This window comes from Equus quagga, chromosome 15, assembly GCF_021613505.1.
Source record: "Equus quagga isolate Etosha38 chromosome 15, UCLA_HA_Equagga_1.0, whole genome shotgun sequence".
Lineage (NCBI taxonomy): Eukaryota > Metazoa > Chordata > Mammalia > Perissodactyla > Equidae > Equus > Equus quagga.
The window spans coordinates 10,423,894-10,448,269 of NC_060281.1; the positions used below are offsets into that span (position 1 = coordinate 10,423,894).

Sequence of the window (24,376 nt, forward strand, 5' to 3'; positions counted from 1 at the left end):
TGACATTGGAGTTCACTTGAACTTGTGACATAAAGACTTTGTAATTCGTGTGTTCACCTCCTCCCATGATGTTCTCTTTGAACTTAGAGGACAGAGGACAAATGCTAGATTTTGGTTGTTTTTACACATTGCCAAAATAAATATTTTGAAAAACGTTGGCACGTGTCATTTCTATTGTGTAAATAATAAGAGGACAAAAACCTACTTAGCTGAGTGACTTTTTTGTGGGTAGATCAGTTTTGTTGGTTGGGGGTTGCACATCCACCATAGGCAATAAAGCCTCTCCTTCCTGTGTGGGACCTTGAAGTATGTGATGAAGCAGAAGTGAGCAATGATATTGGGGTTGCTTGAGTGAATTAATGCAGATTCCAAAGGTGCCTAACTCAAGCAGAAAGTCATATGTTCATTGGGTGTCTGTTCTGTGCCAAGCACTGGCTGAGTTAGGTACTGTAACACTAAGATGAATAAAACTTGTCCTTCTGAATATGTTTGCTCATGTGTTAGAGGGAGAGAAGTTATATCAACAGATAATAGTGATGCACAACATATATTGCTACCATAGCAGCATGTATGGATATTGTGGAAGCACAGAGGATGATGGGACACCTCACACACCCTGGAGGTGGCATCAACTGGAGCTTCCTCAAGGAGAAGGATGGGTGAAGGGGTAGCATGGGGCGGAGGCTGGTGAGGGCACCTATAAATGCATAGTATCCTGTGGAAATGTGAGGGAACTAGATGTAGTTCAGCGTGGCCGGAGCATGAGGAGTTTTTTGGGGTGGGTGTTAAAGTGGACGGAGGAGGCGTGAGGCTGCATAGGACTGTGTGACGAATTGAATGTAGGTGCAGACGGAGAAAAAGCATCAAGAATGACTTCAGAGTTTTTGATTTGGGGGCAACTGGGTGAATGATGGGGCTGCTCTCTGAGCTAGGAATACAGAAGGAAGAGCAGGATGGACAAAGAGAAATGCAGTTTTTGATGCAGTGAGTTTGAGTAGGTTGTGAGATATAGTGGTTTAGAGTAGCAGCTTCGGAGCCGGACAGATTCAAGTTCAAATATTACTTTTACCTGTGAGTAGTTGCATGAACTTGAGCAAGTCATATAACCTTCTTTATCATGTGCTTCTTTATCATTTATAAAATTAGATTGTATGTTGTGAGGATTATTAGAGATAATATTTGTGAAGTGCTTAGGCATAATGTCAGGCTTATCTAAGTGCTCACTAAGTGATTAGTTTTGCTCTTTCAACAGGGGTGTTCCCTAGGAGTCCGAATTTACACATCTTGAGTTCAGGGCTGAGGTTGGGGTAGGATATAGAGATTTGGGAGTCATCAGTGTGGAGGGGATAGTTGAAGCCATTGTAGTAGATGAGTGTATCCAGGGAGAGTGAGAAGAGGGGAGGACTGAGGACCGAGCCCTGGGGAATATGCTTAAAGGATGGGTAGCAGAGGAGCCGCTAACGGAGACTGCGGAGGACTGGCCAGAGAGGCAGGAGGAAAATCAGGAAGGAGCGACCTCAAGGAAGCCAGGGAGGAAAGAGTGCCAGGGACAGATGCCTCAGAGAGCTCAGGATTAGAAAATGGAGGGGTTGGAAAACAACCCGTGAGCTCTTCTTGGTATTGTTTTTCTATCCTCAGACTGTAAGCACCATGAGGATGATAGTAATGGTACAGCAGACATTTATGAGTGCCTGTTGAGTAAGTGAGACTATGAGAGAGGAGGTGCTAGGTGACCCTTCATAATTCTTTCAAGTCTTCAGTTTCCACGTGACCTGCTCTCCTCCTGTGCCCACCTCTTCCTCTGTTGAGTTTTGCAAACAGTCTCATTTCCTTCTTTCCTGAGAAAATAGTCATGAGCAAGAACTCCCTCACTTTCTTGTCTGGTCACCTCTGCTTAGTTTTAGCGGAGTGATTTGGCTGGCAGCCACATCACCACAGGTTGTGAGTAAAGATAATAAAAATGAAAAATTATAAAATGCTTTTTTCCAGTTACTTTACTGAGGAGAGAGGCAGTGATAAGAGGAAATTGAGTTTATGCAGGTTATTTATGCTTATTTATTTTAGGATGGAAGAGACTTGGGCATGTAAAATACTGAGAGCAAAGACCCAGATGAGAGGGGATAATTGATCGAATGGGCCTCCCAGGAGGCAGGAGATGGAAGGATTCAGAGCACAGGAGGAAAGCGGGTCATGTGAAAGTAAAGTTTGTGGGGAACAGGGCAGGGAAGTGAGAGAGTTCTTACTCATGGCACTATTTTCCATGTAATGAAGGAGATGAAAAGTGATTGCTAAACGTAAAAAAAGAGGTGGTGGGGTAGGAAGATTTAGGCAAATAGTGAAGGACTGAAGAGGTACTATTGTAAGGGATGGAAAAACTGACCAATTAGGACAAGAAGTAGTGCCAGGTTTCTTGGAGTGCCTAGCTGCGATTGCAGACCTGGAATTTGTGGCAGCAGTCCACATGGTGGTATGGTTTTGTCTATTAGAGCTTTATAGCTTAGGGCAAGAGCAGAGAAGACATCCAGCTGACTTGATCAGGATTAAGATTTGGCTGGATGGTTGCGGGGTAAAGAGAAAGGTGTGAGGAGGTTGAGGATATCGGTTGAAGTGGTAGATGATGACCACGTAAAGAAGGAGGCAGAGATCGTAGAGGGCTCACAGACTGTGTTAAAGTTGGGCAAGTCAAGGAATGTGAGATATTGATGAAGGTGGAAATGTGTTTAGCTTGAATTAGGGAATGAAAGTGCTGGAAGAATAGGAAATTGCTGTCAGAAGTTAAATATCTGAGGTGGGATAGTTCCAGTTCAAGAGGACAAGATCAGAGAAGACAAAGGACTGAGAGGATGGGGTGCTAGATGGAGACAGGCACATATTCAGCCAGGTGCCAAACCTATGGGGGTTGGGGGTCATTTTTGAGGAGAGGAAGATGATTAGCCTACAGTGTCAAATATGAGGTCTTTGAGTCCACGGGTAATAGTTGGAAAACCACTGGGTTTGCATTATTGTAGGTGTTAATTTGCCTTGCCTGTGGGCCTAATGGTATCTGGGACTGAATGCAGTGGTGGAGACCTGCGCTTCAGTAAAAGGTAGAAGCATGTAAGGTGTTGAAGATGTAAGAGATTTGTTTACCATGGAATAGATATTTCTGGGAACTTTGGGAATGGCGGCAAGCTGGGTCAGGAGAGATGAAGCAGAGATGAAATATGAGCACGAGAGGCTCAGGGACAGGAAGAACTTGAATTTGAGTGGTGGCCAACAATGACCTGGATGTGAGGCATGAGGGCTTCGAGTTTCCAAAAGGAACTCTGGTATAAAGTGTTTTGTTTGTTTTTAATGCTAGCTGACAGCTTGTTGGTGAGAAGCTTTAAGCAGCAAATACTGGTAATGAAATTGTGGTGGGAGATGCCAACATTTCTAGAGTTTTCTTTGTGACAGGCACTCTGCTAAGTGCTTGATGTGGATTATTTCATCTAATCTTTAGAACCACTTGAGGAAGTAGAAATTATGATGTCGTCATTTAAGTTTTAAAAATGAGGAAAATGGAATTGAGAGCTCATGTGAATAGCTCTGTGCCATAATCCCATTGCTGTTGGGGTTGGGAGTGGAATCTTATGAATTGAAACCCTTTCTGATCATTAGGGTATTGCTTCCAGAATTTCAAGGGAGGAGGCATGGTCATTTCCTAGAATCCAACCTGAGTGTGGAACTGCCATTAACTTGTCGTTGATGGAGGATTCAGGCTCTTTGGCTGAATGCAAGGGTTTCAAATCAGGGGCTAAGAATGATAAGTGTAGACTTACGATTTTTAACATTTAATTTATTATTTTGTTTACTTTTGGTTGCAGAGTATCATGAAAAATGGTATACTCTGATAGGGGCAAATGGTAAACAGTATATTTTGAAAAATATCTTAAATTTCCATGTGGGGATAATATTCAGTTAATTGGAAATAGCAGGAGAAGCTGAAAATGAGTAATCTGTTAGTAGTCTTTGATGAGTTAAAGTTTGGTTCATAACATATTTGAATGTGTATTTTTAAATTGTGGCTTTTGAAATAGCGTATGCATGTGTAACAGCCTGAAATGGTGAGTGTGAGAGAGTGTGTGTGTGTGTAGTAATCTGAAATTCGTGTATTGGAAACTTATTTAATAAGAATATACTATTTTCTCTTGGATGATATTTAGACCTTTTTCAGACCTTTGAACTCCTCTTCCTTTAATATCCTTCCTCAGGTAAAATGCTGTGTAGCACTCAAACCTATTAATTAATAACAATCTGGGACCTTGTAGTTGAAATTTACTGACTTACCTTGTTAATAGGTAATTATTTTTGTGACTGGCCTGGCGTGGAATGTTCTTGACCCAGCAGAAATAGTACCCCTTCTCGCCAGCTAATCTTCTTTTTCTTTATATAGCTATAAATACCACCCTTATACCTCCTATGTTATAAGAATTCCCAAAAACAAAGGATAAGAGGAACATCTTATGAAATTTTACCTGGAGGTCCAACTTTTCCATTTACAGTTTCCTAGGTTAGTTTCTCTGAATGCTTGTTTTCATGGATTTAGATTAGTTTAAGGCAGCAAATTTTAAAACTTTATCTTTTACTCCTCTTTACTGGAAGAGAATTGGGAGAATAATGAAGCCAAGTTGTTTGTTTTTTTCCTTAAGATTTTATTTTTCCTTTTTCTCCCAAAGACCCCCAGTACATAGTTGTGTATTTTTTTTGTTTTTAGTTGTGGGTCCTTCTAGTTGTGGCATGTGGGATGCCGCCTCAGCATGGCTTGACGAGCAGTGCCATGTCCGCGCCCAGGATTCGAACTGGCAAACCCCTGGGCCGCAGAAGCAGAGCGCGCAAACTTAACTACTTAGCCACAAGGCCGGCCCCAGGAGCCAAGTTTTTGCCTCTCCCTTTGTCAAGAAGAATAATAGTAGCCACAACAATAAAATAACTTACATGCTGAGCTGGCACTTACTATGTGGCAGGCATTCCACTGTGCTCATGTCGTTGAATTCTTACCACACAGTGTAATAATTATCATCATCATTTTACAAGGAAGGGCATGGTCTTAAAGCAGTTAAGTAATCTGAGCATGTAAGTGGTAGAGATGGGATATAAACTCACAGGATTTGTCAGGTAGGCTCTCTGGCATAATTTTAGACCAGAAATATCATTTGGAAGTTGGGTGGAAAAATGTTGGTGATTTTTCAGCTCTTTTTGTCAACATTAAAAAAAGAAGAAAGAAATCCCTCCGATCTATGCACTGTAACATGTTCATAAACAGTTCTTTTCCATGCAGTGGAGATTAGCACAAATTCCTGGGAAAGATGGTTAAATTGAGACACTTTGCTCCACTTCCAAATCCCGGCCTTTGTCAAGGAGAGTGTCTTGGACTGTGGCTGAGGGGGACTCCCCAGGGCACAGCTGCCTCTGCTGACTATTAGAGAAAGGGTGTGTGTGGCCGTCATCTCCACGTGGTGCTGGTAGGGCGGCCAGGCCTGCTGTGGGCTTTAACTGCTGCAGCTTTCCTGCCCCGGGTTGGCCCTGCCTCTAGGTCTTGGGCAGCTGGGAGGAATGAAGGGCTTCCTGTGTGAGCCTGGCATTGCCACGTGTAAAAGTCTTATTTATTCTGGGCCCTGTTATTCTCTGCTTTCAGTTGCTTGACTCTCCCCGTTTTGACCTCTGACATCTGTGTCATCGGTACAGTATCATAGTGAGACTTTAGATTGAAATGAGCCTTAAACCTTGTCTGCTTCTGCCTCCTCCCTCCTCATTTTGTAGAGAAGGAAGTTGACTCACAGACATGAATTGAACTCTCCAAAGCTCTGGGACTGGTGGCCAGGACTAGAAGCCAGTCTTATGACTTCAGTGATTTTTTTTCCTGTTACAAAGTAACTGGTCCCTCCCTGTGTCTCGCTTCCAGCCTCTGACTTGCCCCTCCTGATCCTGGCTTGCCGCCTGTCTTCCTGATCCCTTGGCTTTGTGTCCTTCACTGATTGAGGGAACAGTTGTTTGTGTTAATTCCAGCTTTGGAATTACTGTGTGACCCCTGGTAAAGTCACTTTGTGCCTTAATGTTATTATCAGCAGGTTAAGTAGGACTCTTATCAAAGAGGTTCTTAAGAAAGTGTAAATCATGTGAACTGGTATCTGTTTTATTAATATTTAATGGAAGAGACTTTTAGAAAAATTAATGAAAATAAAGTATAGGAAGAAAAATCAGTTAATAAAGGTTTCATGTTGAGCAAGCTGAGCAAAGACTGATGAGAAGATGCGAGAGATGTTAGGCCAAATTGTTATGGACTGTAGTTAATTGGAGAGGGTACTATTTTCCTGCTTTGTTCCTTCCACAGAATACCTGTTGGATCAAATTCTGCTCTGCAGGTGGCAATGTAGATTAATTTGTAGGTTTTACTGTGATCCATTTGAACTTGGAAAAACATATGCTTAAGTTGTTTTTAACAAATCTGATTACTAAAGAGGGATGTAGAATTTTTGATGCTGCCGTGTTTTGGTATAATAGAAAAATTAGATGCTTGGGTTAAATTCAACTTTTTCAATCTGTTAGCCTTTTTGAAACTTAGTTTTCCCTTATGTGAAATGGGGAAAATATACCTGGCTTACAAGTGAGAGTTATGAAGATTAAGTAAAGTAGCACTTGTAAGGTGCTTGGCACACAGTAGGTTCATAATCTGAGCTATCTTCCTTCCTAATGGTTTCACATTTTCTGTTATGTTTAGATATCAGATATCCATGTTACCGGAGAGTCAGAGGACATGTCTGCAAAAGAGAGGTTGCTGCTGTGGACACAGCAGGCAACAGAGGGTTATGCTGGAATACGGTGTGAAAATTTCACTACCTGCTGGAGAGATGGAAAACTATTTAATGCCATCATTCACAAATACAGGTATGGAATTTGTGAGTTTTTTCTTTAGACAAATATGAGATGTGTTTCTTTCACTTCCAAATCTTAAAATAACCTTTTCTTATTATGGAAGCAATACATGTGTATGGCAGAAAATTAGAAAATACAGACAAGTGAAAATAAAAACATCCCATTCTCGTCACTGGAAGATGGTCTCTCTAAGCTTTAGTGCACATGCACAGACACTCATAGCTATAGGATGTCTGGGTTTTGCCGGTGACTTGGGCACTGATGTATGAAATCCACAGTAGATGACCAAGATGGTGTAGATGGAGATCTGATGAGTAGTAAGGTGAGGGTTTAGTTCAGAGTTGGAGCTCACAAGTCTCCAATCATAATTTCCTAGTCTGGTTAGTCTGGACTAGGGTTGTTGGGTTTAACAACAGCTACTTTTATGGTGGTAAATGGTTTCACAGTGAGAATTATTGACAACTAAATCCACGTTAACTCTTACATTGCACTCACTAAGTGCCAGGCACGGTCCTAAGCAGTTTACATATGTTAATTCATTTATTCCTCACAACATCTTTAAGGGGATATTGTCATCCACAGTTAACAGACAGAAACTGAGACATAGAAGACGTGCTTGCTTAAAATCACACAACCAGCAAGTGGCAGACTTGGATTCAAACCCAGACACTCTGGCTCTTGAGTCCATACTCTTACTGCCTTATAAGAAGCTAAATTCCTGGAAAATATTTATTGGAAACGATGTATTCCTTGCTCTCAGTTATTTTTCTTGGTTTTCGAAGATTACATCATGTTGTTGAAGAACTGAATCTATTCCTAAATAGACTAAGCTTGAGCTATAAACTCATTAAACTAACAAACTTGTTTGATTACAATAAAAATAATAATTATATGTGATAGTTAACATTTTGTTAACTTTCAACATGTGAGGCATTCTAACTGCTCTCCGTGTTAGCTCATTCAAATCTCCCAGTAGTCCCATAAAGCAGACACTGTTAATCTCCCACTCTTACAGATAGAGAACTGAGGTTGACCAAGGTCACACTGCTAGCAAGTTACCCTGCTCTGTTTGACTTGAAATCCCATTCTCCTCCCCTCGTTTCCCTTTCTTCCTCTCCTCTTCTTCCTCCCGTTTTTATTTTGGAAATTTCAGCGTCTCCAAAACTGTAATGAATCTCTCATGTATCCACACCCAAGAGCCCTCTTTAAACACTATAATAGTGCTCTTCCTTTATGGGACACCATTTCAATAGAGGTAGATGTAAGTTGCTGAATTAAAAAGCAAAACTAGGATCAGCTTGCCTACGCTTGTCCGGAGTGAAGCACCACATCTTAAGCAACACGGTGCCAAGAGGGCTTAGTGGTTACAGACATGGCGATGATCACACTGCACTTCCCATGTGACCTAAAACACGAGGCCGTCAGAAGGCCGTGGAGTTGGACACATTCTATACCTGGGGTGATAAGATCTTCTGGGCCTTTGAAGAAAAAAATTTGGATTCTTATACCTAAAGGATTTATGTCAGGATGCATCTTTGTGGGTGTGCTCTGTGCTCTTCTTTGAAGTGTTTTAGGTAGAAGCAAAGTATTTAGAAGCCAGTTATTCTTCTAAAATAATTGACTTTTAAAAACAATGGTCTCCAGGCTTTGTCTCTTCGATACTTATGAAAGATTATAAGTACAAATGGGTATATACATGCTGTGCGTTTTTCTCCTAAGGACTTAAATGTCACTGTGTATGTCAAAGATCCTAAAATTTCCAAGGGAATTTTAATGTTACAGAGCTTACATTGTTTTGGGAGAGAATTTGAATCTTGTGAATGTTAGTTGTTTTGGATTTCATTTTGGCAGAGTGATCGTTTTAAGAAAAGTGTTTAGCTTTAACTGTGAACTTCAATTTCCTAGTTGGCTTTGTTTTCCTTTGTTAGAATTCATGGTAAAAATACGGAATATCTGGTTTAAATGCTGACAAGATTTCTTCATTGCTGAGGTTTTACGTTATCCTGTGCCTCGTAAAATATCATGGTGGTTTCTTTCACTAGAAGAAAGCTTTCATCATTAGAATTGTATTTTAAGTTAAAGTCCTCAGGCCTTTCTTTTTACTTAAAACACAGTTGAGGGCTGGCCCGGTGGTGCAGCAGTTAAGTGCGCACGTTCCGCTTCCGTGGGTTCGGATCCCGGGTGCGGACATGGCACCGCTTGGCAAGCCATGCTGTGGTAGGCGTCCCACATATAAAGTAGAGGAAGATGGGCATGGATGTTAGCTTAGGACCATTCTTCCTCAGTGAAAAGAGGAGGATTGGCAGCAGTTAGCTCAGGGCTAATCTTCCTCCGAAAAAAAAAAAAAAAGAATTAAATAGATGGAGTTGAACTACACATGGTTTATGCCGTTGAATGCCTTGATTTACTTTAAAGACAAAAGAGACAAAGTTATAAGCAATTGAAAAATCACTATAAGCAGATTTTTGGATATTGGATGGTGGTAATCACATTTAATAGGTAGTGCTTATTTAACAGTTGTTTATACTTGATAATTATTCCCATAAATTTTGCGATGTGTTTGGATTTGCTGTGGAAACATATCTGCTTAATTGGGCGTTTTTGGTATTTTTTTAGATTAAAAGTTTTATTATTTATGTGAATTCTATTTGACTTCTGTAATGAGAATTATCTGAGGTGGCAGATGGGTTTGGTTGCAACTCAGATACCAAGTCTAACCATATGGAATGCTTTGTTGAGAAGGATCTTATGAGGGAGTGAGGGCTTGGCAAGAAAGAACCTCATGATTGTGGCAGGATGGAAGGAGGGGTGTGGTGTCGCTCCTGCAGCGAGCTTGCATGCCCTGGGTAGAAGATGAAAGACGTCTCTGGAGACTAGAAGGAAAATAGATAATATTTGTTATTTAAAGTAAACCAGCAATTACTTGTAATAGGTGATTTAATAAGATTTTTGTGGAGATATCTTCTAAAGACTTAGAAATATTGATCTGAAATGGGAACAGAGTTATAGCCTCCTTCAGATTTTGTATTAATGTAAATATTACCAAAAGTTATTAATCAAGTACATTAATTTGGATTGTCTAGTATATTTTTATTAGTGTTCTCTCATAGAATATGACTTTTGAAAGTGGAGACAATATTTGTTAATCCCAGTGAGCGATTCTTTATTAACTATTCAGTTATCCTAAAATGTTCCATAGAAAACTTAATTTTGTAATATTTATGTTTCTTGAAAGAACTATATGAAATGAAAATGAAGAGGAATTTATATAATAAGACTAATTTATAGATGTCAGATGCGTAAAAAATGATCTATGAAGGTAAAAAGAAAGCGACTGTCATATAGTAGGTCCCCAAGAAATAAACGCAGAATGTTAACCATGTGTCAGTTTCTGTCCCAGCTGTTTTTCGTATATGGTAGCTTTTAAAATTATCACAATCCTGTGAAACAGATGGCACTATTTCCGTTTTTATTAAGTTATTAAATTATCAAAGGAACTGAGGTCAAAAGATAACATGCTCAACAGCACATATGTTTTAAATACTGGAGGTGATTGCCCTGGATTCTCATGTACTTCTGTGTAACTATTTATTTCATTTCCTGTAAGCAAACTAGATCTCAAGAAATGGAACTACTGACCAGAACAGTTGTGATAGTCCACCCTTGAAAACTAATGATATTCATCAAAGATATGTGAAAATTCCTGATGAATTTAAGAAATGTCTAAATGAATAGTAGTAACATATATAACTGCCAACGAAGATCTCTGTCTCTTGTAAGAAATTTATGAGACAACACTAATTGCTTAACTTAGAATTAGCCATCTATAAAAACAGCATCAGCAACAATTCGTAAGGATTATAGATGATAAGAGAACGTTAAGATGCTTAGCATGAGTAAGAGCAAAATAAACAATGAACTGTTCTATAGTCTTAGTATGGCGTATTATCCTAAAAAGGATGAAGAGCCTGGGTTATGTGTGGGTAATAAGAATCATAAATAAGCATGATTTAGTGCAAGTGATTATAAGAGATGGTTCTATAGGTTCTATTTAAATAGATCACTGATAAATCCATCATGTTTTTCTATTAATTCCATCTTAGGAAATTCTGTTCCTAATTCCTTCTAGGAACATCTATTTGTTATGTTCAGTTTACACTGGAAAGGGTTCAAATAGTAAAAATACCATATATCTGTACTAGTTTCTGCTTGTTTGGTTTGTATAGTTGAACTTGTCTTTAAAGCATATTAGAATCTTTTTACTGAAAACCACAACTGGTGAGAGATCTTAGGTAAATAAGCCTCACTCTTGCCCCTAACCTGAATTTTCATTCAAAAGAATAACAAGAAAGACTGGATTTGATGGACTTAGATCAAAAGGTTGTCACAAAAGCATCTGATGAGTAAGCAGCTTGATAGCGAGAGAGGATGAAGTAGAATGAACTGAGCACCAGTAGCCAAGGGACTCTAGGAGTGTCCCCTAAACACTAGTGGATGAATAAGTCGCCAAGAGTTAAGACAGACACGGAGGAGTAACGTTACTGTCCGTGGTACACGTTCTTCAGAGGCGGCTCTAACAAGCAGAGGGTGCAACTGAGAGTTCTGTGTGCTTTTTTAAGAGTATGCTCAGGCATCACAGTAAGACTGACTTTTTTCTTTCTGAGAGAAATAAAGCCCTGCCTTGTCTGACTTTATCAGTCTCTCCAAGTCGATATCTGCCCTAGAACATTGATGAAAGCCAAGTTCCAAAACAGTAGGCACAGCATCGCTCAGCGTGAAAACACATCTGCCTGAGCAGGCGTGGACATGAATGTGCGCCCACAGCCAGAAAGAACAAAGCGGGTGTTCTTGCACAAAGTGTGCAGCAGGGCCGGGCCAACCTAGGATGGCCACATGGGAAGATACTCAGAATGGCAAGACTGAAATGCTGCGGTTGGGGGGGTGTGTTTTGAAGAAAGATTGTTTCTGCCTACTAGTTTCTGCTTGTCCTATTCTTATTTTTAATTTATCCCCTTCATTCATTTCAATCTCCTTTTAAGGCCCCTGGCGTTCTTTTTATCAGCATTTTAAAAATATATTACCCAAGTAAGATGCAACATGTTTGAAGTAGGTTGTATTCAGGAGCATGCTTTTAAATATTTTCTAGTTAGGCAGCCAGGAATGTTTCACTTGTCTGAGTGTGTGGTTGGGTGGCAGTTATTTTTTTCATTGTTTGCATTTTGAATTAGAATTTAATGGGGCCACCACTTTCATTATATTAAGTGTGTAACGATGCTGCGATTGGGAAGGTCAGACTGCCAGGCTGTGGTCAGAGTCATGGTGTTTAATAGTATGACCTGGAGGCCCGTGATTCAGCCACGTGCTTGGATTCCGTCACACCTTACAAGCTCAACCGGATTGAACTGGTTTAATGCAGGGAGGAGGCCCTTTAGGGTTTGAAATGTTCCCATAGGAAGTTGGATTCCGCTGACTAGATGATTGTTTTCCCTCAGAAGCTGGAGTGCCCTCAGGCTGCAGAACCCAGAGGTATGGGTGTGTGTACGTGTGTGCACACACCCAGGTGTGGGCCTGCTTTGTGTGGCCACGGGCTGGGCACAGACAGAGAGCCCTGACGGTTATTCATCTTTTGGAAAGTTGTTGAGTATTTCAGTTTGTGTGGCAAAAACAGATTGCTTATTTACCTTACCCAGCAAACTCAAAACAGTTGAACTCTTGAGGGCCTAAATGGGTAACTTGTAACCATTCTCATGTTTTTAAATCCGTGGAGAGCTCGCATGCACTGCCTGTAATGCATCTGCGTCCAGGCGAGGTGTATGAGTGTCCACATCCCGTGACCGTTTTTAGTGTATCTGTGTATTTTTACGTGCAGTTTTAGGGATATGGTTTGGCGTGTAAAGACTCAGAGGAAGCATCTGCTTCTGTTACCTTCTTTCTGTGTTCCTGGCCCTCTTCCTCAGATTACTTTACAGAAATTCTCTAATACGTTCCAAGCCCTCCATTATCGTATGAAATAGATCCTCACAGACATGAAGTAAGGCATCGCCCCAATTCTCCTACTTCCATTTTTGAGTCAGAAAACTGACAAAGTGACACAGCCACGATAGGAAGAAGGCTCACCTGTCGGTCCCCTCACGAAAGCTGGTAAATTCAGTAGCACTCTCTGCAGGAGGTGCTCCTTAGCACAGTCCTACTTTTTCTTGTATCTGTGATTGAAGAAAAAAAAAAAAAGCAAGTAACCGGAAATGCAATACGTTAACATAATGAAACATTCAAATAGAATGAGAGAGTCTGTACTGAAATGTAATTTCTTTCCCCAGATTCCTAGTCCCTTTCCCCGAGACAACCACTGTTAAGTTTCTTTCATATTCTTCTAGAAGTTTTCTATGAGTATGCAAACACCTATTTTTCTTTTTAGGGGGAAGGTTCAGCTTTATTGAGATATAATGTACATAAGCACCTAATCTTGAACATGTATATAATTTTTTTCTACAACACAAATGAGAGGATAGTATATATATGTTATTTCACATTTTTCTCTTTTTCTCCTTAATTTATTTTGGACGTCTTTCCATATCAGCTCAAATAGGTTTACCTTATTCTCTTAAATACTGCATAGTATTCTACTGTATAGATGTAACATAATTTATTTAATAGTATCTTAATGATGGACATTATGTTTGTTGCTTTTAAAAAAAATGTATTGGACTTTGTATGTGTCTTTGTGCAGATATGTGACTATGACTGTAAGATAAGTTCCTAGAAGTAGAATTTCTAGGTGAAAGAGTAACGCATTTAAAATTTTAAGACATGTATCTAAATTGTCTGCCAAGAGGGTTGCATTGATACATACCCCTCTGTACTGTTTCCCCTCCAGGATGCCTTTGAGAAAGAAACACTTCCTTCCTTTGTTAATTGCATTCTGGTAGCCCTAAACCCCATTCAGTTTTTTCTCTTCTTCTTTTTCTAATTTACCCCTTTATTCATAAACTTGTTTTGCTTTGGCTTTTAAAGTATGTGCCAGAGCTGAAATTGCAGGCCTGTGTTTCCCTCTGTTTGGTGTGCAAGCTGTTAGTCTAAACATGTGTGTGTTAGAGTTTAGGGGAAAAAAATGACCAAATAAGTTGGCACAATTCAGAGTGTTGTGATCATCTAAGAAGTTAGAATACCGTAGTGGGGGCTGTCTTGAGATCACATTGAGAGAGTGCCTATCACAATGCTGGAGATTTAGGAAGTATGTAGGAAATGTCAGTCTCCTCGGCTCCTCATTTGCTGCTCCCTATCCCCTAATCAGCGCATGTGACTAGAAAGCCTGAGCGAAGATGGGCTTCGATTAAAGCCTCCCCTTATTTTGGAACCTGCATCCTCCTTCAGCATCTCCTCCCTTTCTCTTACATGAACATTTCTCTTATATTGTGGGAACGGCCAGCACATGTTCACTCCATCTATTTTTCTTTGCTAGTCCATCTATTTTGTTACAACACTTCTTTTATTTTGACTCGTTTATAGATTCATATTCTTAGGTTTTTCTGTGGTACAACATAGTTTAATATTTTATTTCCTACCAGAGTAAAAAATAAATTGATCCATTCCCTGATTTTTGAGGGGAGGGTGGTATTTATCCCCTAGTCACTCAGGTTTACTTACAATTCACTCTCATAAGTTCACTAAAATAGAGGTACTGAAGGAGTTACTTCTTTATCAAAATCAATACTGTTGCCTGTATTTATTGAAATCTGTGAGGTGGTTATGGGGTTGATTGTTCTTTGTGAAGGGAGAGTTGTAATTCACTAAGTATCTTTTAATTTCTGAGGCTGTTGGATTCCAGTCTTGAAGTGCTAACTAAGAGAGCTTGCCGTAAATTACAGCGCTTCTCGTTCTTTGCTTTCTGCCTTGTCGTTAGTAGAGAGTCACTTTGTGGAAAGAAATAGGAAGAATATTTGAATTCAACTCAGGTATCTAGTTTCGAGAAAAGGGAAAATTACCTTCATAGCTTGTGGCCATCTTGGAGTTCTTGGCTTTGTTTCTTTCAACAGTATATGCCCAAATATGAGCAGAAAGACTGTCTACACCCTATTACGCAACTGTGGGTGGGTCTCTTGCATGTTCGTGTTTATTTGCTGGGGGAGAGGGGACGACCCTGTTACACATTCCCTGTACCTCCCCCCAGGGGAGGGGGCTCAGGTGAGATGCTTTTTGCACTAATCAGAACAGTCGGAATACGCTAAGCCTGGACATGATTTAATCCGAACACTCATCTTCAGGAATTTGTTATGGTAACTGCTATGGCATTGTAGGAGAAGTGAGGGCTATTTAGCGCATATTCTTGCTGTGCGATCTAGTGAAGAGCAGATGTAAGTGACGTGTATGTGGCTTCATGCATCTGTGTGTGAGTTGGTGAGCTGTGTTCTGGAGTACAGAGGTGGTTCTAAGACTCATCTCCAGGTAGATGGAGTGGGTTTTTTTGTTTGTTTTTTTTTTTTAACTCCCACAGAATCCCTTCCAGTTCCTTGCATGCTGCTGAGTATATACTAATTTTCCAGCAAAACCTGACCCTGCATGAGCCCAGCTGTCTGCTTTGTCTGTGCACGTACCCAAGCCGTGAAGCGCACCAGCGAAAGTCCTAACTGCAGGGTAGATTGGTTTCACTATAACTTCATGATTACCGGCCTCAAAGGGTTCTGACCAGCAGCAGTCTTTTTCCATCTGTTAATTCACTCCTCCCCCCTCCCCCCACCTGTCCTCTTCTTCCCTCACCATTAACTGATGATCTCAATTCCTGCTGTCAGAGAAAATTGAAGCCAGCAAGTGGAAAGTCTTTCCTTTTGCTGTCAAGGATACAAACCTACCTTCATTTGCATCCGTCCTTGCCGTCTTTGCTTCTGTTTAACAGAGGACTCCTCTCTCCACCAATCCCCACTCTGGTCTGGCTTCTGCCCCACAGCCACCACAGCGCTTTTCTAGGGTCGTGAGTGCCTTCTGTGTGGCTGAATCCCGTGGACCTTTTTTGGGCCCTATCTTTCCTACTTCTCAGTATTTGGCCCCATTGACCATTGTTTTCTTCTTGAAATACTTTTTTTCTTTAGCTTTGTGGCACTGCACGTCCCTGGTTTTTCCCGTTTCTTGGGCTGCTCCTGCCTAGTTCCCTTTTCAGACTCAGCCTCTTTCACAAGGCCGGTAAATGTGCAATTTTTCGAGGTTGCCTGTTCCACGTTCTCCTTTCTCTCTCTGTTGACCCTCACCCATGCCTACACCCCTCATGACGATAGCCAGTGTTATAAAACTGAGTTCTGTGGGGGGGATTTGGCCTTCTCAGTATCTCCTGGCCTGCCCACTTCTCCCCACTGCTGCTGCATTCTTTTGCAAGTCACCCTAGTCTCCTACCTGGATTCTGTGGGAGCACTTTCACCACTTTAAATTTCTTCTCCATGTGACTTCAGATCTGATCACTTAATCTCTTATAATCCTCCTTAATGCATTTTAAAGGTTTTCCTTCGTTCTTAGAAAAATGTTCAAAATCCTTTAAGAAGTTCGTAAGATTCTGCATCATCTTGGCCCCTGCAGTCAATCCGGCCTCCTCTCTCAGCATGTTCCCCTTGCTGCTGGCTCCTCGCCCATGCGCTGGTCTCCTTGTCCTCGAGCTCCTTGCAAGCACAGAGCATGTGTGTGCTTTTCCCCTCTCCCTGGCTTTCCTCTGCCGCCAGCTTGTCTCCGGTTTACTCTCGAGCTCCCTTTGGAGCTATGAGCTCCATAAACACAGTGCCTGTGTTCTTAGTGCCTCACTGCCCGGCACATGGTAGATGCTTTTTAAATATTGAGTGAACAAATGAACTTGCTGGTTTGTTGGCTTGGAAGAGTTATTTATAATTAGCATACCAAGTTATGCCTTCTCTGATTACATTTTATTACATTGCTTATGTGCCAGTGGATTTAATAGCCTGTGTACATTGCTCTTTGTACTCAGATTCACAAGTGCTTTCACACGAATCTTCTCTTGAGACTTGGGGCACATCAGCTGGGTTCTTTAAACCTTATGCCAGTGACACCCCAAAATGCCCTTCCTCCATCTCCACAAGGATTTCTGGATGCTTCTTAGGGATAAATGGAATTCTAGATGATTCTTGAAATTCCTGATTTTTCTGTAATTCCTGATTTGCATTTTTTGTAGAAGGGAACTGAGATACAGGTTTCTGGATGTGTGTTTGAAATCAAACGGAGAGCAAGTTAGGAGTAAATCATAGGACACCTGAATCATGGCCCCATTACTTTTTCCCATCTCATTATAGCCTTTTCTCTCAAGTATGTAAAAATTGTCTTTTAAAAATTTTTAAGTTTTGGGGCCGGCTCTGCTGCAGCGGCCCAGGGTTCGGATCCTGGGCGTGGACATGGCACCACTGGTCAGGCCACGTTGAGGTGGCATCCCACATCCCACAACTAGAAGTACCTGCTACTAAGATATACAACTGTGTACAGGGAGGGTTGGGGAGATAAAGCAGAAAAAAAAAAAAAGATTGGCAACAGTTGTTAGCCCAGGTGCCAATCTTAAAAAAAAAAAATTAAGTTTTAAAAACTGTGGTAAAATATACATAACATAAAATTCATCATCTTAACCATTTTAGAGTGTCACTGATGTTAAATACATTCACCTTGTTTGCAACCATCACCACCATGCATCTCAAAACCTCTTTTCATCTTGGAAAACTGAAATTTGTGTCCCCATTAAACAATAACTCCCCATTCCCCCCTCCCCCAGCCCCTGGTGACCACCTTTCTACATTTTTTTTATCTGAGAAAAGTTGCTCAATGTCCTTTCAGATGATTAGATATCTCAAATCACAAACTTTAAGGTTTTTTTTTTCTTTTTTGGTGAGGAAGATTGGCCCTGAGCTAACATCTGTTGCCAGTCTTCTTCTTTTTGCTTGAGGAATATTGTCCCTGAGCTAACATCCATGGCAATCTTCCTCTATTTTGTATGTGGGATGCTGCCACAGCACAGCTTGATGAGCACTGTATAGCTCTGCTCCGGGGATGTGAATCCCAGGATTCCAGAGTGGAGCACTCGAACCTAACTGCTACCTGACTGGGCTGGTCCCAAGTGTTTTTTTTTTTCTTTTTTTAAATTTTTTATTGAGTTAATGATAGGTTACAATCTTGTGAAATTTCAGTTTATATTATTGTCTGTCAGTTGTGTTGTAGGTGCAACCCTTCACCCTTTGTGCCCACCCCCCACCCCCCCCTTTCCCCTGGTAGGCACTAATCTCTTCTCTTTGTCCACAGGTTTAAATTCCTCATATGAGTGGAGTCATACAGAGATTGTCCTTTTCTATCTGGCTTATTTCACTTAACATAATTCCCTCAAGGTCCATCCATGTTGTTGCAAATGGGACAATTTTGTTCTTTTTTTACGGCTGAGTAGTATTCCATTGTATATATATATCACATCTTCTTTATCCATTCGTCTGTTGATGGGCACTTAGGTTGCTTCCATGTCTTGGCTATTGTAAATAATGCTGCAATGAACATTGGGGTGCATGGGACTCTTGGAATTGCTGACTTCAAGCTCTCTGGATAGATACCCAGTAGTGGAATAGCTGTATCATATGGTATTTCTATTTTTAATTTTTTGAGGTATCTCTGTACTGTTTTCCATAGTGGCTGCACCAGTTTGCATTCCCACCAGCAGTGTATGAGGGTTCCTTTTTCTCCACAACCTCTCCAACATTTGTTACTATTTGTTTTAGTTATTTTTATCATTCTAATGGGTGTAAGGTGATATCTTAGTGTAGTTTTGATTTGCATTTCCCTGATGATCGGTGATGATGAACATCTTTTCATGTGCCTATTGGCCATCAGTATATCTTCTTTGGAGAAATGTCTGTTCATATCTCCTGCCCATTTTTTGATCGGGTTGTTTAATTTTTTGTTGTTGAGTTGTGTGAGTTCTTTATATATTATGGATATTAAGCCTTTGTCGGATGTATTACTTGCAAATATTTTTTCCCAGTTAGTGGGTTGTGTTTTTGTTTCAATCCTGTTTTCCCTTGCCTTGAAGAAACTCTTTAGTCTGATGAAGTCCCATTTGTTTATTCTTTCTATTGTTTCCCTTGTCTGAGAAGACATGGTGTCCGGAAAGATCCTTTTAATACTGATGTCAAAGAGTGTACTGCCTACATTTTCTTCTAGAAGCCTTATGATTTCAGGTCTTAGCTTTAGGTCTTTGATCCATTTTGAGTTTATTTTGGTGAATGGTGAAAAAGAATGGTCAATTTTCATTCTTTTACATGTGGCTTTCCAGTTTTCCCAGCACCATTTGTTGAAAAGACTTTCTTTTCTCCATTGTATGCCCTCAGCTCCTTTGTCGAAGATTAGCTGTCCATAGATGTGTGGTTTTATTTCTGGGCTTTCAATTCTGTTCCATTGATCTGTGCACCTGTTTTTGTACCAGTACCATGCTGTTTTGATTACTGTAGCTTCGTAGTATGTTTTGAAGTCAGGGATTGTGATGCCTCCAGCTGTGTTCTTTTTTCTCAGGATTGCTTTAGCAATTCAGGGTCTTTTGTTGCCCCGTATGAATTTTAGGATTCTTTGTTCTATTTCTGTAAAGAATGTCATTGGGATTCTGATTGGGTTGGTGTTGAATCTGTAGATTGCTTTAGGTAGAATGGACATTTTAACTATGTTTATCCTTCCAATCCATATGCGTGGAGTGTCTTTCCATCTCTTTTATGTCGTCATCCATTTCTTTCAGAAAAGCCTTGTAATTTTCATTGTATAGGTCTTTCACTTCCTTAGTTAAATTCACCCCGAGGTATTTTATTGTTTTTGTTGCTATTGTGAATGGTACTGTGTTCTTGAGTTCTTTTTCTGTTGGTTCATTATTAGAGTATAGAAATGCTACTGATTTTATGTAAGTCGATTTTATACCCTGCAGCTTTGCTGTAGTTGTTGATTACTTCTAAAAATTTTCCAATGGATTCTTTGGGGTTTTCTATAATATAAGATCATATCGTTTGCAAACAGTGAGAGTTTCACTTATTCTTCCCCATTTGGATTCCTTTTATTCCTTTTTCTTGCCTGATTGCTCTGGCCAGGACCTCCAGAACTATGTTAAATAAGAGTGGTGATAGAGGGCATCCTTGTCTCATTTCTGTTCTCAGGGGGATGGCGCTGAGTTTTTGCCCATTGAGAATGATGTTGGCTGTGGGTTTGTCATATATGGCCTTTATTATGTTGAGGTAGTTCCCTTCTATCCCCGTTTTGTTCAGAGTTTTTATCATAAATAGCTGTTGGATCTTGTCAAATGCTTTCTCTGCATCTGTTGAGATGATCATGTGGTTTTTATTCCTCAGTTTGTTGATGTGGTGTATCACGTTGATTGATTTGTGGATGTTCAACCATCCCTGTGTCCCTGGTATGAATCCCACTTGATCATGATGTATGATCCTTTTGATGAATTGCTGTATTCGGGTTGCCAAAATTTTGTTGAGAATTTTTGCATCTATGTTTGGTCCCAAGGGGTTTTTGATTTTGATTAAAGAAAAATATCTGGGGCTGGCCTGGTTGCCTAGTGGTTAAGTTCACGTGCTCCACTTAGGTGGCCCAGGTTTGTGAACTTGGATTCCATGTGCGGACTTATGCACTGCTCATCAAACCATGCTGTGGTGGTGTCCCAGATACAAAGTAGAGGAAGAAAGGCACAGATGTTAGCTCAGGGACCATCTTCCTCACCAAAAAAAAAAAAAAAAAAAAAAATCTGTTACCAAATGCTGTCTTTTCCAGACTTCATCATTTTACAGGGTATTTCCGAGTTCAGCCAACATGTAATGTCCACCCGCCCTCCCATCCCCAATCCTAAACGTGTTCTTTTCCTCTAGATTTAAACAATAAAAATCAATACTCGAAAAGAGTGGAAAGCTTCGCCGTCTCCTCCTGAAGGTTTCAGGCAGTGGGCATGCTTGTGTTAGTATGTGCTTTGTGTTGTCTTGTACATAATTATCTGCTAGTACTGTGGATTTTCTTGTCAATACAAAATGTTGGTAATTTTGAAAGAAAATGAAAGATTTATTAGAGACAAGAGGAATTCTAAGATGGTTTAGTTCCCAAACATGCCTGATCAGAATTCCTGGGCGGAGGGACCCTTGTTAAAATGCAGATGACCAGGCCTTTGTCTATATTCTGGTCAGTCTGGATCAGGGCCCTAAAACCACTCCCGGGGTGGGAAACAATGGTATAATAAATAGTGAGGAGTACTGTTTTGGTAACAACCTGAAACTGCATCTTATTTCTTATAATTTATTTTTCTGAGTATGCCAGTACACACATGCACTCCTGCCCACACTTTCTTGTGTTTCTTTATGGGTATTACCGTCATCATCATCATTTTCCTCAGTAGTAGAAGCATGAATTCTTCTGTATTTTCTTTATTTTGGTTTTTCAGCTTCTTGTGAGATGTTACTGTTTGGTCAGTTCTCGGGTTGTCATGGCAGCATAGTGTAACAGGCTGCTCAGGCTTTGGATCGGGAGCGACCTGGGTTCAAATCCTGACCGCCTCTTGTCAGATTGGGCTCTTGTTCGAGTTATGAAACTTCCTAAGCTTCGGTTTTTTCAGCTTTAAATTCAGGGTGATAACACAACCTGCTGCTTAGGGTCGTTGAGAGGATTCAGGGAGATAATACCTTTACAGCCCTCAGTGTGTTGCCTGCCGCTTAGTACGTATCAATACGTTAATGCCTGTTGTTTTGTTATGATGATTATTTTATAAGGCATGCCAACTGGCAACTTTACTAAACGTTGAGGGCACATGAGAGCATAAGAAGGGAAGATTCAGAACCTAGAAGCAGTAATTTATGTTTTTTGAAACTTTATAATGTATCTCTTACTTGTTTTCACCCCATACCTATTTTCCAGATTGTTTTCAGCAGAGAAAAGCCTTTAGGAAACCTCAAAAAGATCCACATTTGTTTAGATTATGGAGGAGCTATGACATTGTATGCTGTTCCATGTGGATTTTGACAAGGATTTGAAATCCTGATTGGAAGCCAGAGATGGTGGTTTTGTCTGTAGAAATTAGTGATAAAAAAAGAAAAGGAACAAACGTAGGATGGAAAATGTCTCCAGAAGTAATGAATCAGTGATACCTTCCAATCCCCAAAGCTGATTCATTCCTTTGTTATCCATTCATTCCTCAAACCTTCATGTCCTGGGCATTATACTAGATATTGAAGATATAAATAAACGTGGATAAAACACAGGCTCTGCCCTCAGGGGGCCCACGGTCTAATGTGAGAGACGGGTAAATGCATAGTTATATCAAATTGCGGTGAATACAGAAATAAAGGTAGAGAGAGCATTTGGGACCAGAGAAAAGCATTTCCTGGAGGAGATGATGGTGGAACCAAGTCTTCTAGGAAGAATTTGAGTTAACCAGGTCGTGTCAAATGTGGGGGTGAGGGATGCTGTGGACATTTCTTGAGCAAAGGAAAGAGGCAAGGAAAACCCCATGTGATAATGTTTTGTATTGAGAAGTGGACTCTGCTCCTCTCCTGCCATCATGACACTTAAAAGGGAAATTTCTCAAACATAGTCATGATGAGGGTTCAGATCCCCAGTAGCCAAAACTTATGTCTGTATCCACTCAATAAATAATTACTAAGTGGCAATTGAGAACCAGTATAATTGAGCAAACTCTATGAATTTAAATCAGTGTTTTCAGACTTTGAAAAAAAATTCTTGATTTGGGCTCTGACTATTGGTATTTCTTATATCTGTCCTTTCAGCTATTGTCACATATTTGGTTCAGGATCTAGCATTCTTGTGTCTGCACAGCGTACTCTTCTCTTAGCTAATTTCACAGTGCTCCTCTAGTATGTCCCAACGGCCATTGCTAAGTACTTTCTGTCCACGTATTTTGACTTTGTCTTGTGTTCCTTCTAGTTGAGCTTGTTGGTGTGTGGCGAGATATAACGTGGAAGCCTTAGGTAGTCTCTTGTGCTAATCTTCAGCCCTTTATAACACTGTATATGTCAGATTTTCTCTCAAAATCCTATCTAATTCTCTTGTGAGCCTATATATTAATAAAATGTTGGAGGACTGGAAAGTTACTTTGGGGTGTTTGTACTGGAAAAAATCTCTCGTACAATTTTAATGTTCCACTAGTTTGGCTATCCATTGGTGTGGGCGGCATTGGTATATTTATATTATGTATACATGTATATATCCACATACATACCTATGTATGCATAAATGCCCATTCATATATACATATATATCTATATACAGGTGGATATATGTCTATTTTGTCTAGGGAGAATGCTCTTTTAAGATGAGTGTCATATGAAAGATAAATATTACTTTTATCCAAAATTATTTTGTCTTATGGCAATAGCCATTTTGTTTGATACCTTTTTGTCCTACAGTTTTGGGACAAATTGAGGGCACTGAGCATGCATATAAGTGGTGTAAGTGGTTTACGCTTTTTGGCCTCACTTTCAATTTCATCTTTTGGTCTTATCTTGATTTCATACTTTCAATTTAAAATTTATGTTATCTCCTTGTGTTGTTATTTCTTCATAAGCTGTTTTTAATCATTTATGGAAAAAAGTGGGATATAAATATGTATTTTAAAAATTACTATTCATGATGACTAAGTCATTCAGAAAAGATTGCATTATAATAGAATAATAACACAAGTAACAGAATGGCCTCTTTTCCATAAAAAGACTACTATGTACTATTTTAGGTGGTATAGGATTATATGATTTTTAAGGGTTTCCAGAACCTAGGAAAATTAGAGTAGTTAGTGCTCAACTATCTCAACTATGGTACAGGAATGTGGTTGCCCGCCTCTCCACGCTTACAGTATAGTAGAGACTTTGGTTAGGCAAACCTAAGATGGGAATGAAATTTCCTGTTAATGTTCCACAAAAAAGAGATGTTACAGTGAAATGAGACATTTGGAATGAAAATGAAAATCTTCTGTATGTGGAAAATAGCTGAAGTTTTTAAAGGTTATATTATCCCATGAGACTAGGAGGAAAGCAGGAGGGTAGACAGCGTGTGCCTCTTTGAGGAGAATGAAAGACTGAAAGTGAGCACGGGATGAGGAGATGAGCTAGAAGAGGGAGGGAATTCAGAACACTTGCAGGCTGTTCCTTTTTTGTAGTGGTTTAAAATTTTTTTTTCTTTTTCACTTTTTGCTTAATGAATTCTCTTTGTCTACTGCAGTCTTTTAATGGAGGAAAACCATTGCAGTTTTTGTTCCATTAAAGTGTTAAATTCGTGATAAAAGTGGTGAGTTATCCAACCTCAGTGTATTATGCAGCTGCTTTTGTGCTGAAAGGACTATGTCATTCTGAAGGAAGTTCTGTATTTTATTCTCTTAGTCAAAAACTTGATTCTTCAATGACTTTATTCATTCTCTCTGGATTACTCATGTTTACTTTCTTTGCTAATGGCAGGGTTCGCTAACAACATGCCCTTTCTTGTT

General features: G+C 40.0%; 1 protein-coding gene and 1 long non-coding RNA gene across 23 annotated transcripts in view; one reads left to right on the top strand and one right to left on the bottom strand.

Moving 5' to 3' along the window:
- Positions 1–24,376, top strand: part of DST (dystonin) — a 439,342-nt gene that overhangs the window by 241,388 nt on the left and 173,578 nt on the right. For all 22 annotated transcript variants that reach the window (XM_046639567.1, XM_046639575.1, XM_046639568.1 and 19 more), the window contains one exon: positions 6,740–6,906. In XM_046639567.1, the coding sequence (XP_046495523.1) occupies positions 6,740–6,906 (167 nt within the window). The remainder of the gene's footprint in view (positions 1–6,739; positions 6,907–24,376) is intronic.
- Positions 9,413–16,723, bottom strand: LOC124226381 (uncharacterized). Its single transcript, XR_006885286.1, has 3 exons — positions 16,276–16,723; positions 13,012–13,097; positions 9,413–9,767 (listed from the first exon to the last, which is right to left on the bottom strand). It is a non-coding gene; the product is annotated as an uncharacterized LOC124226381 (long non-coding RNA).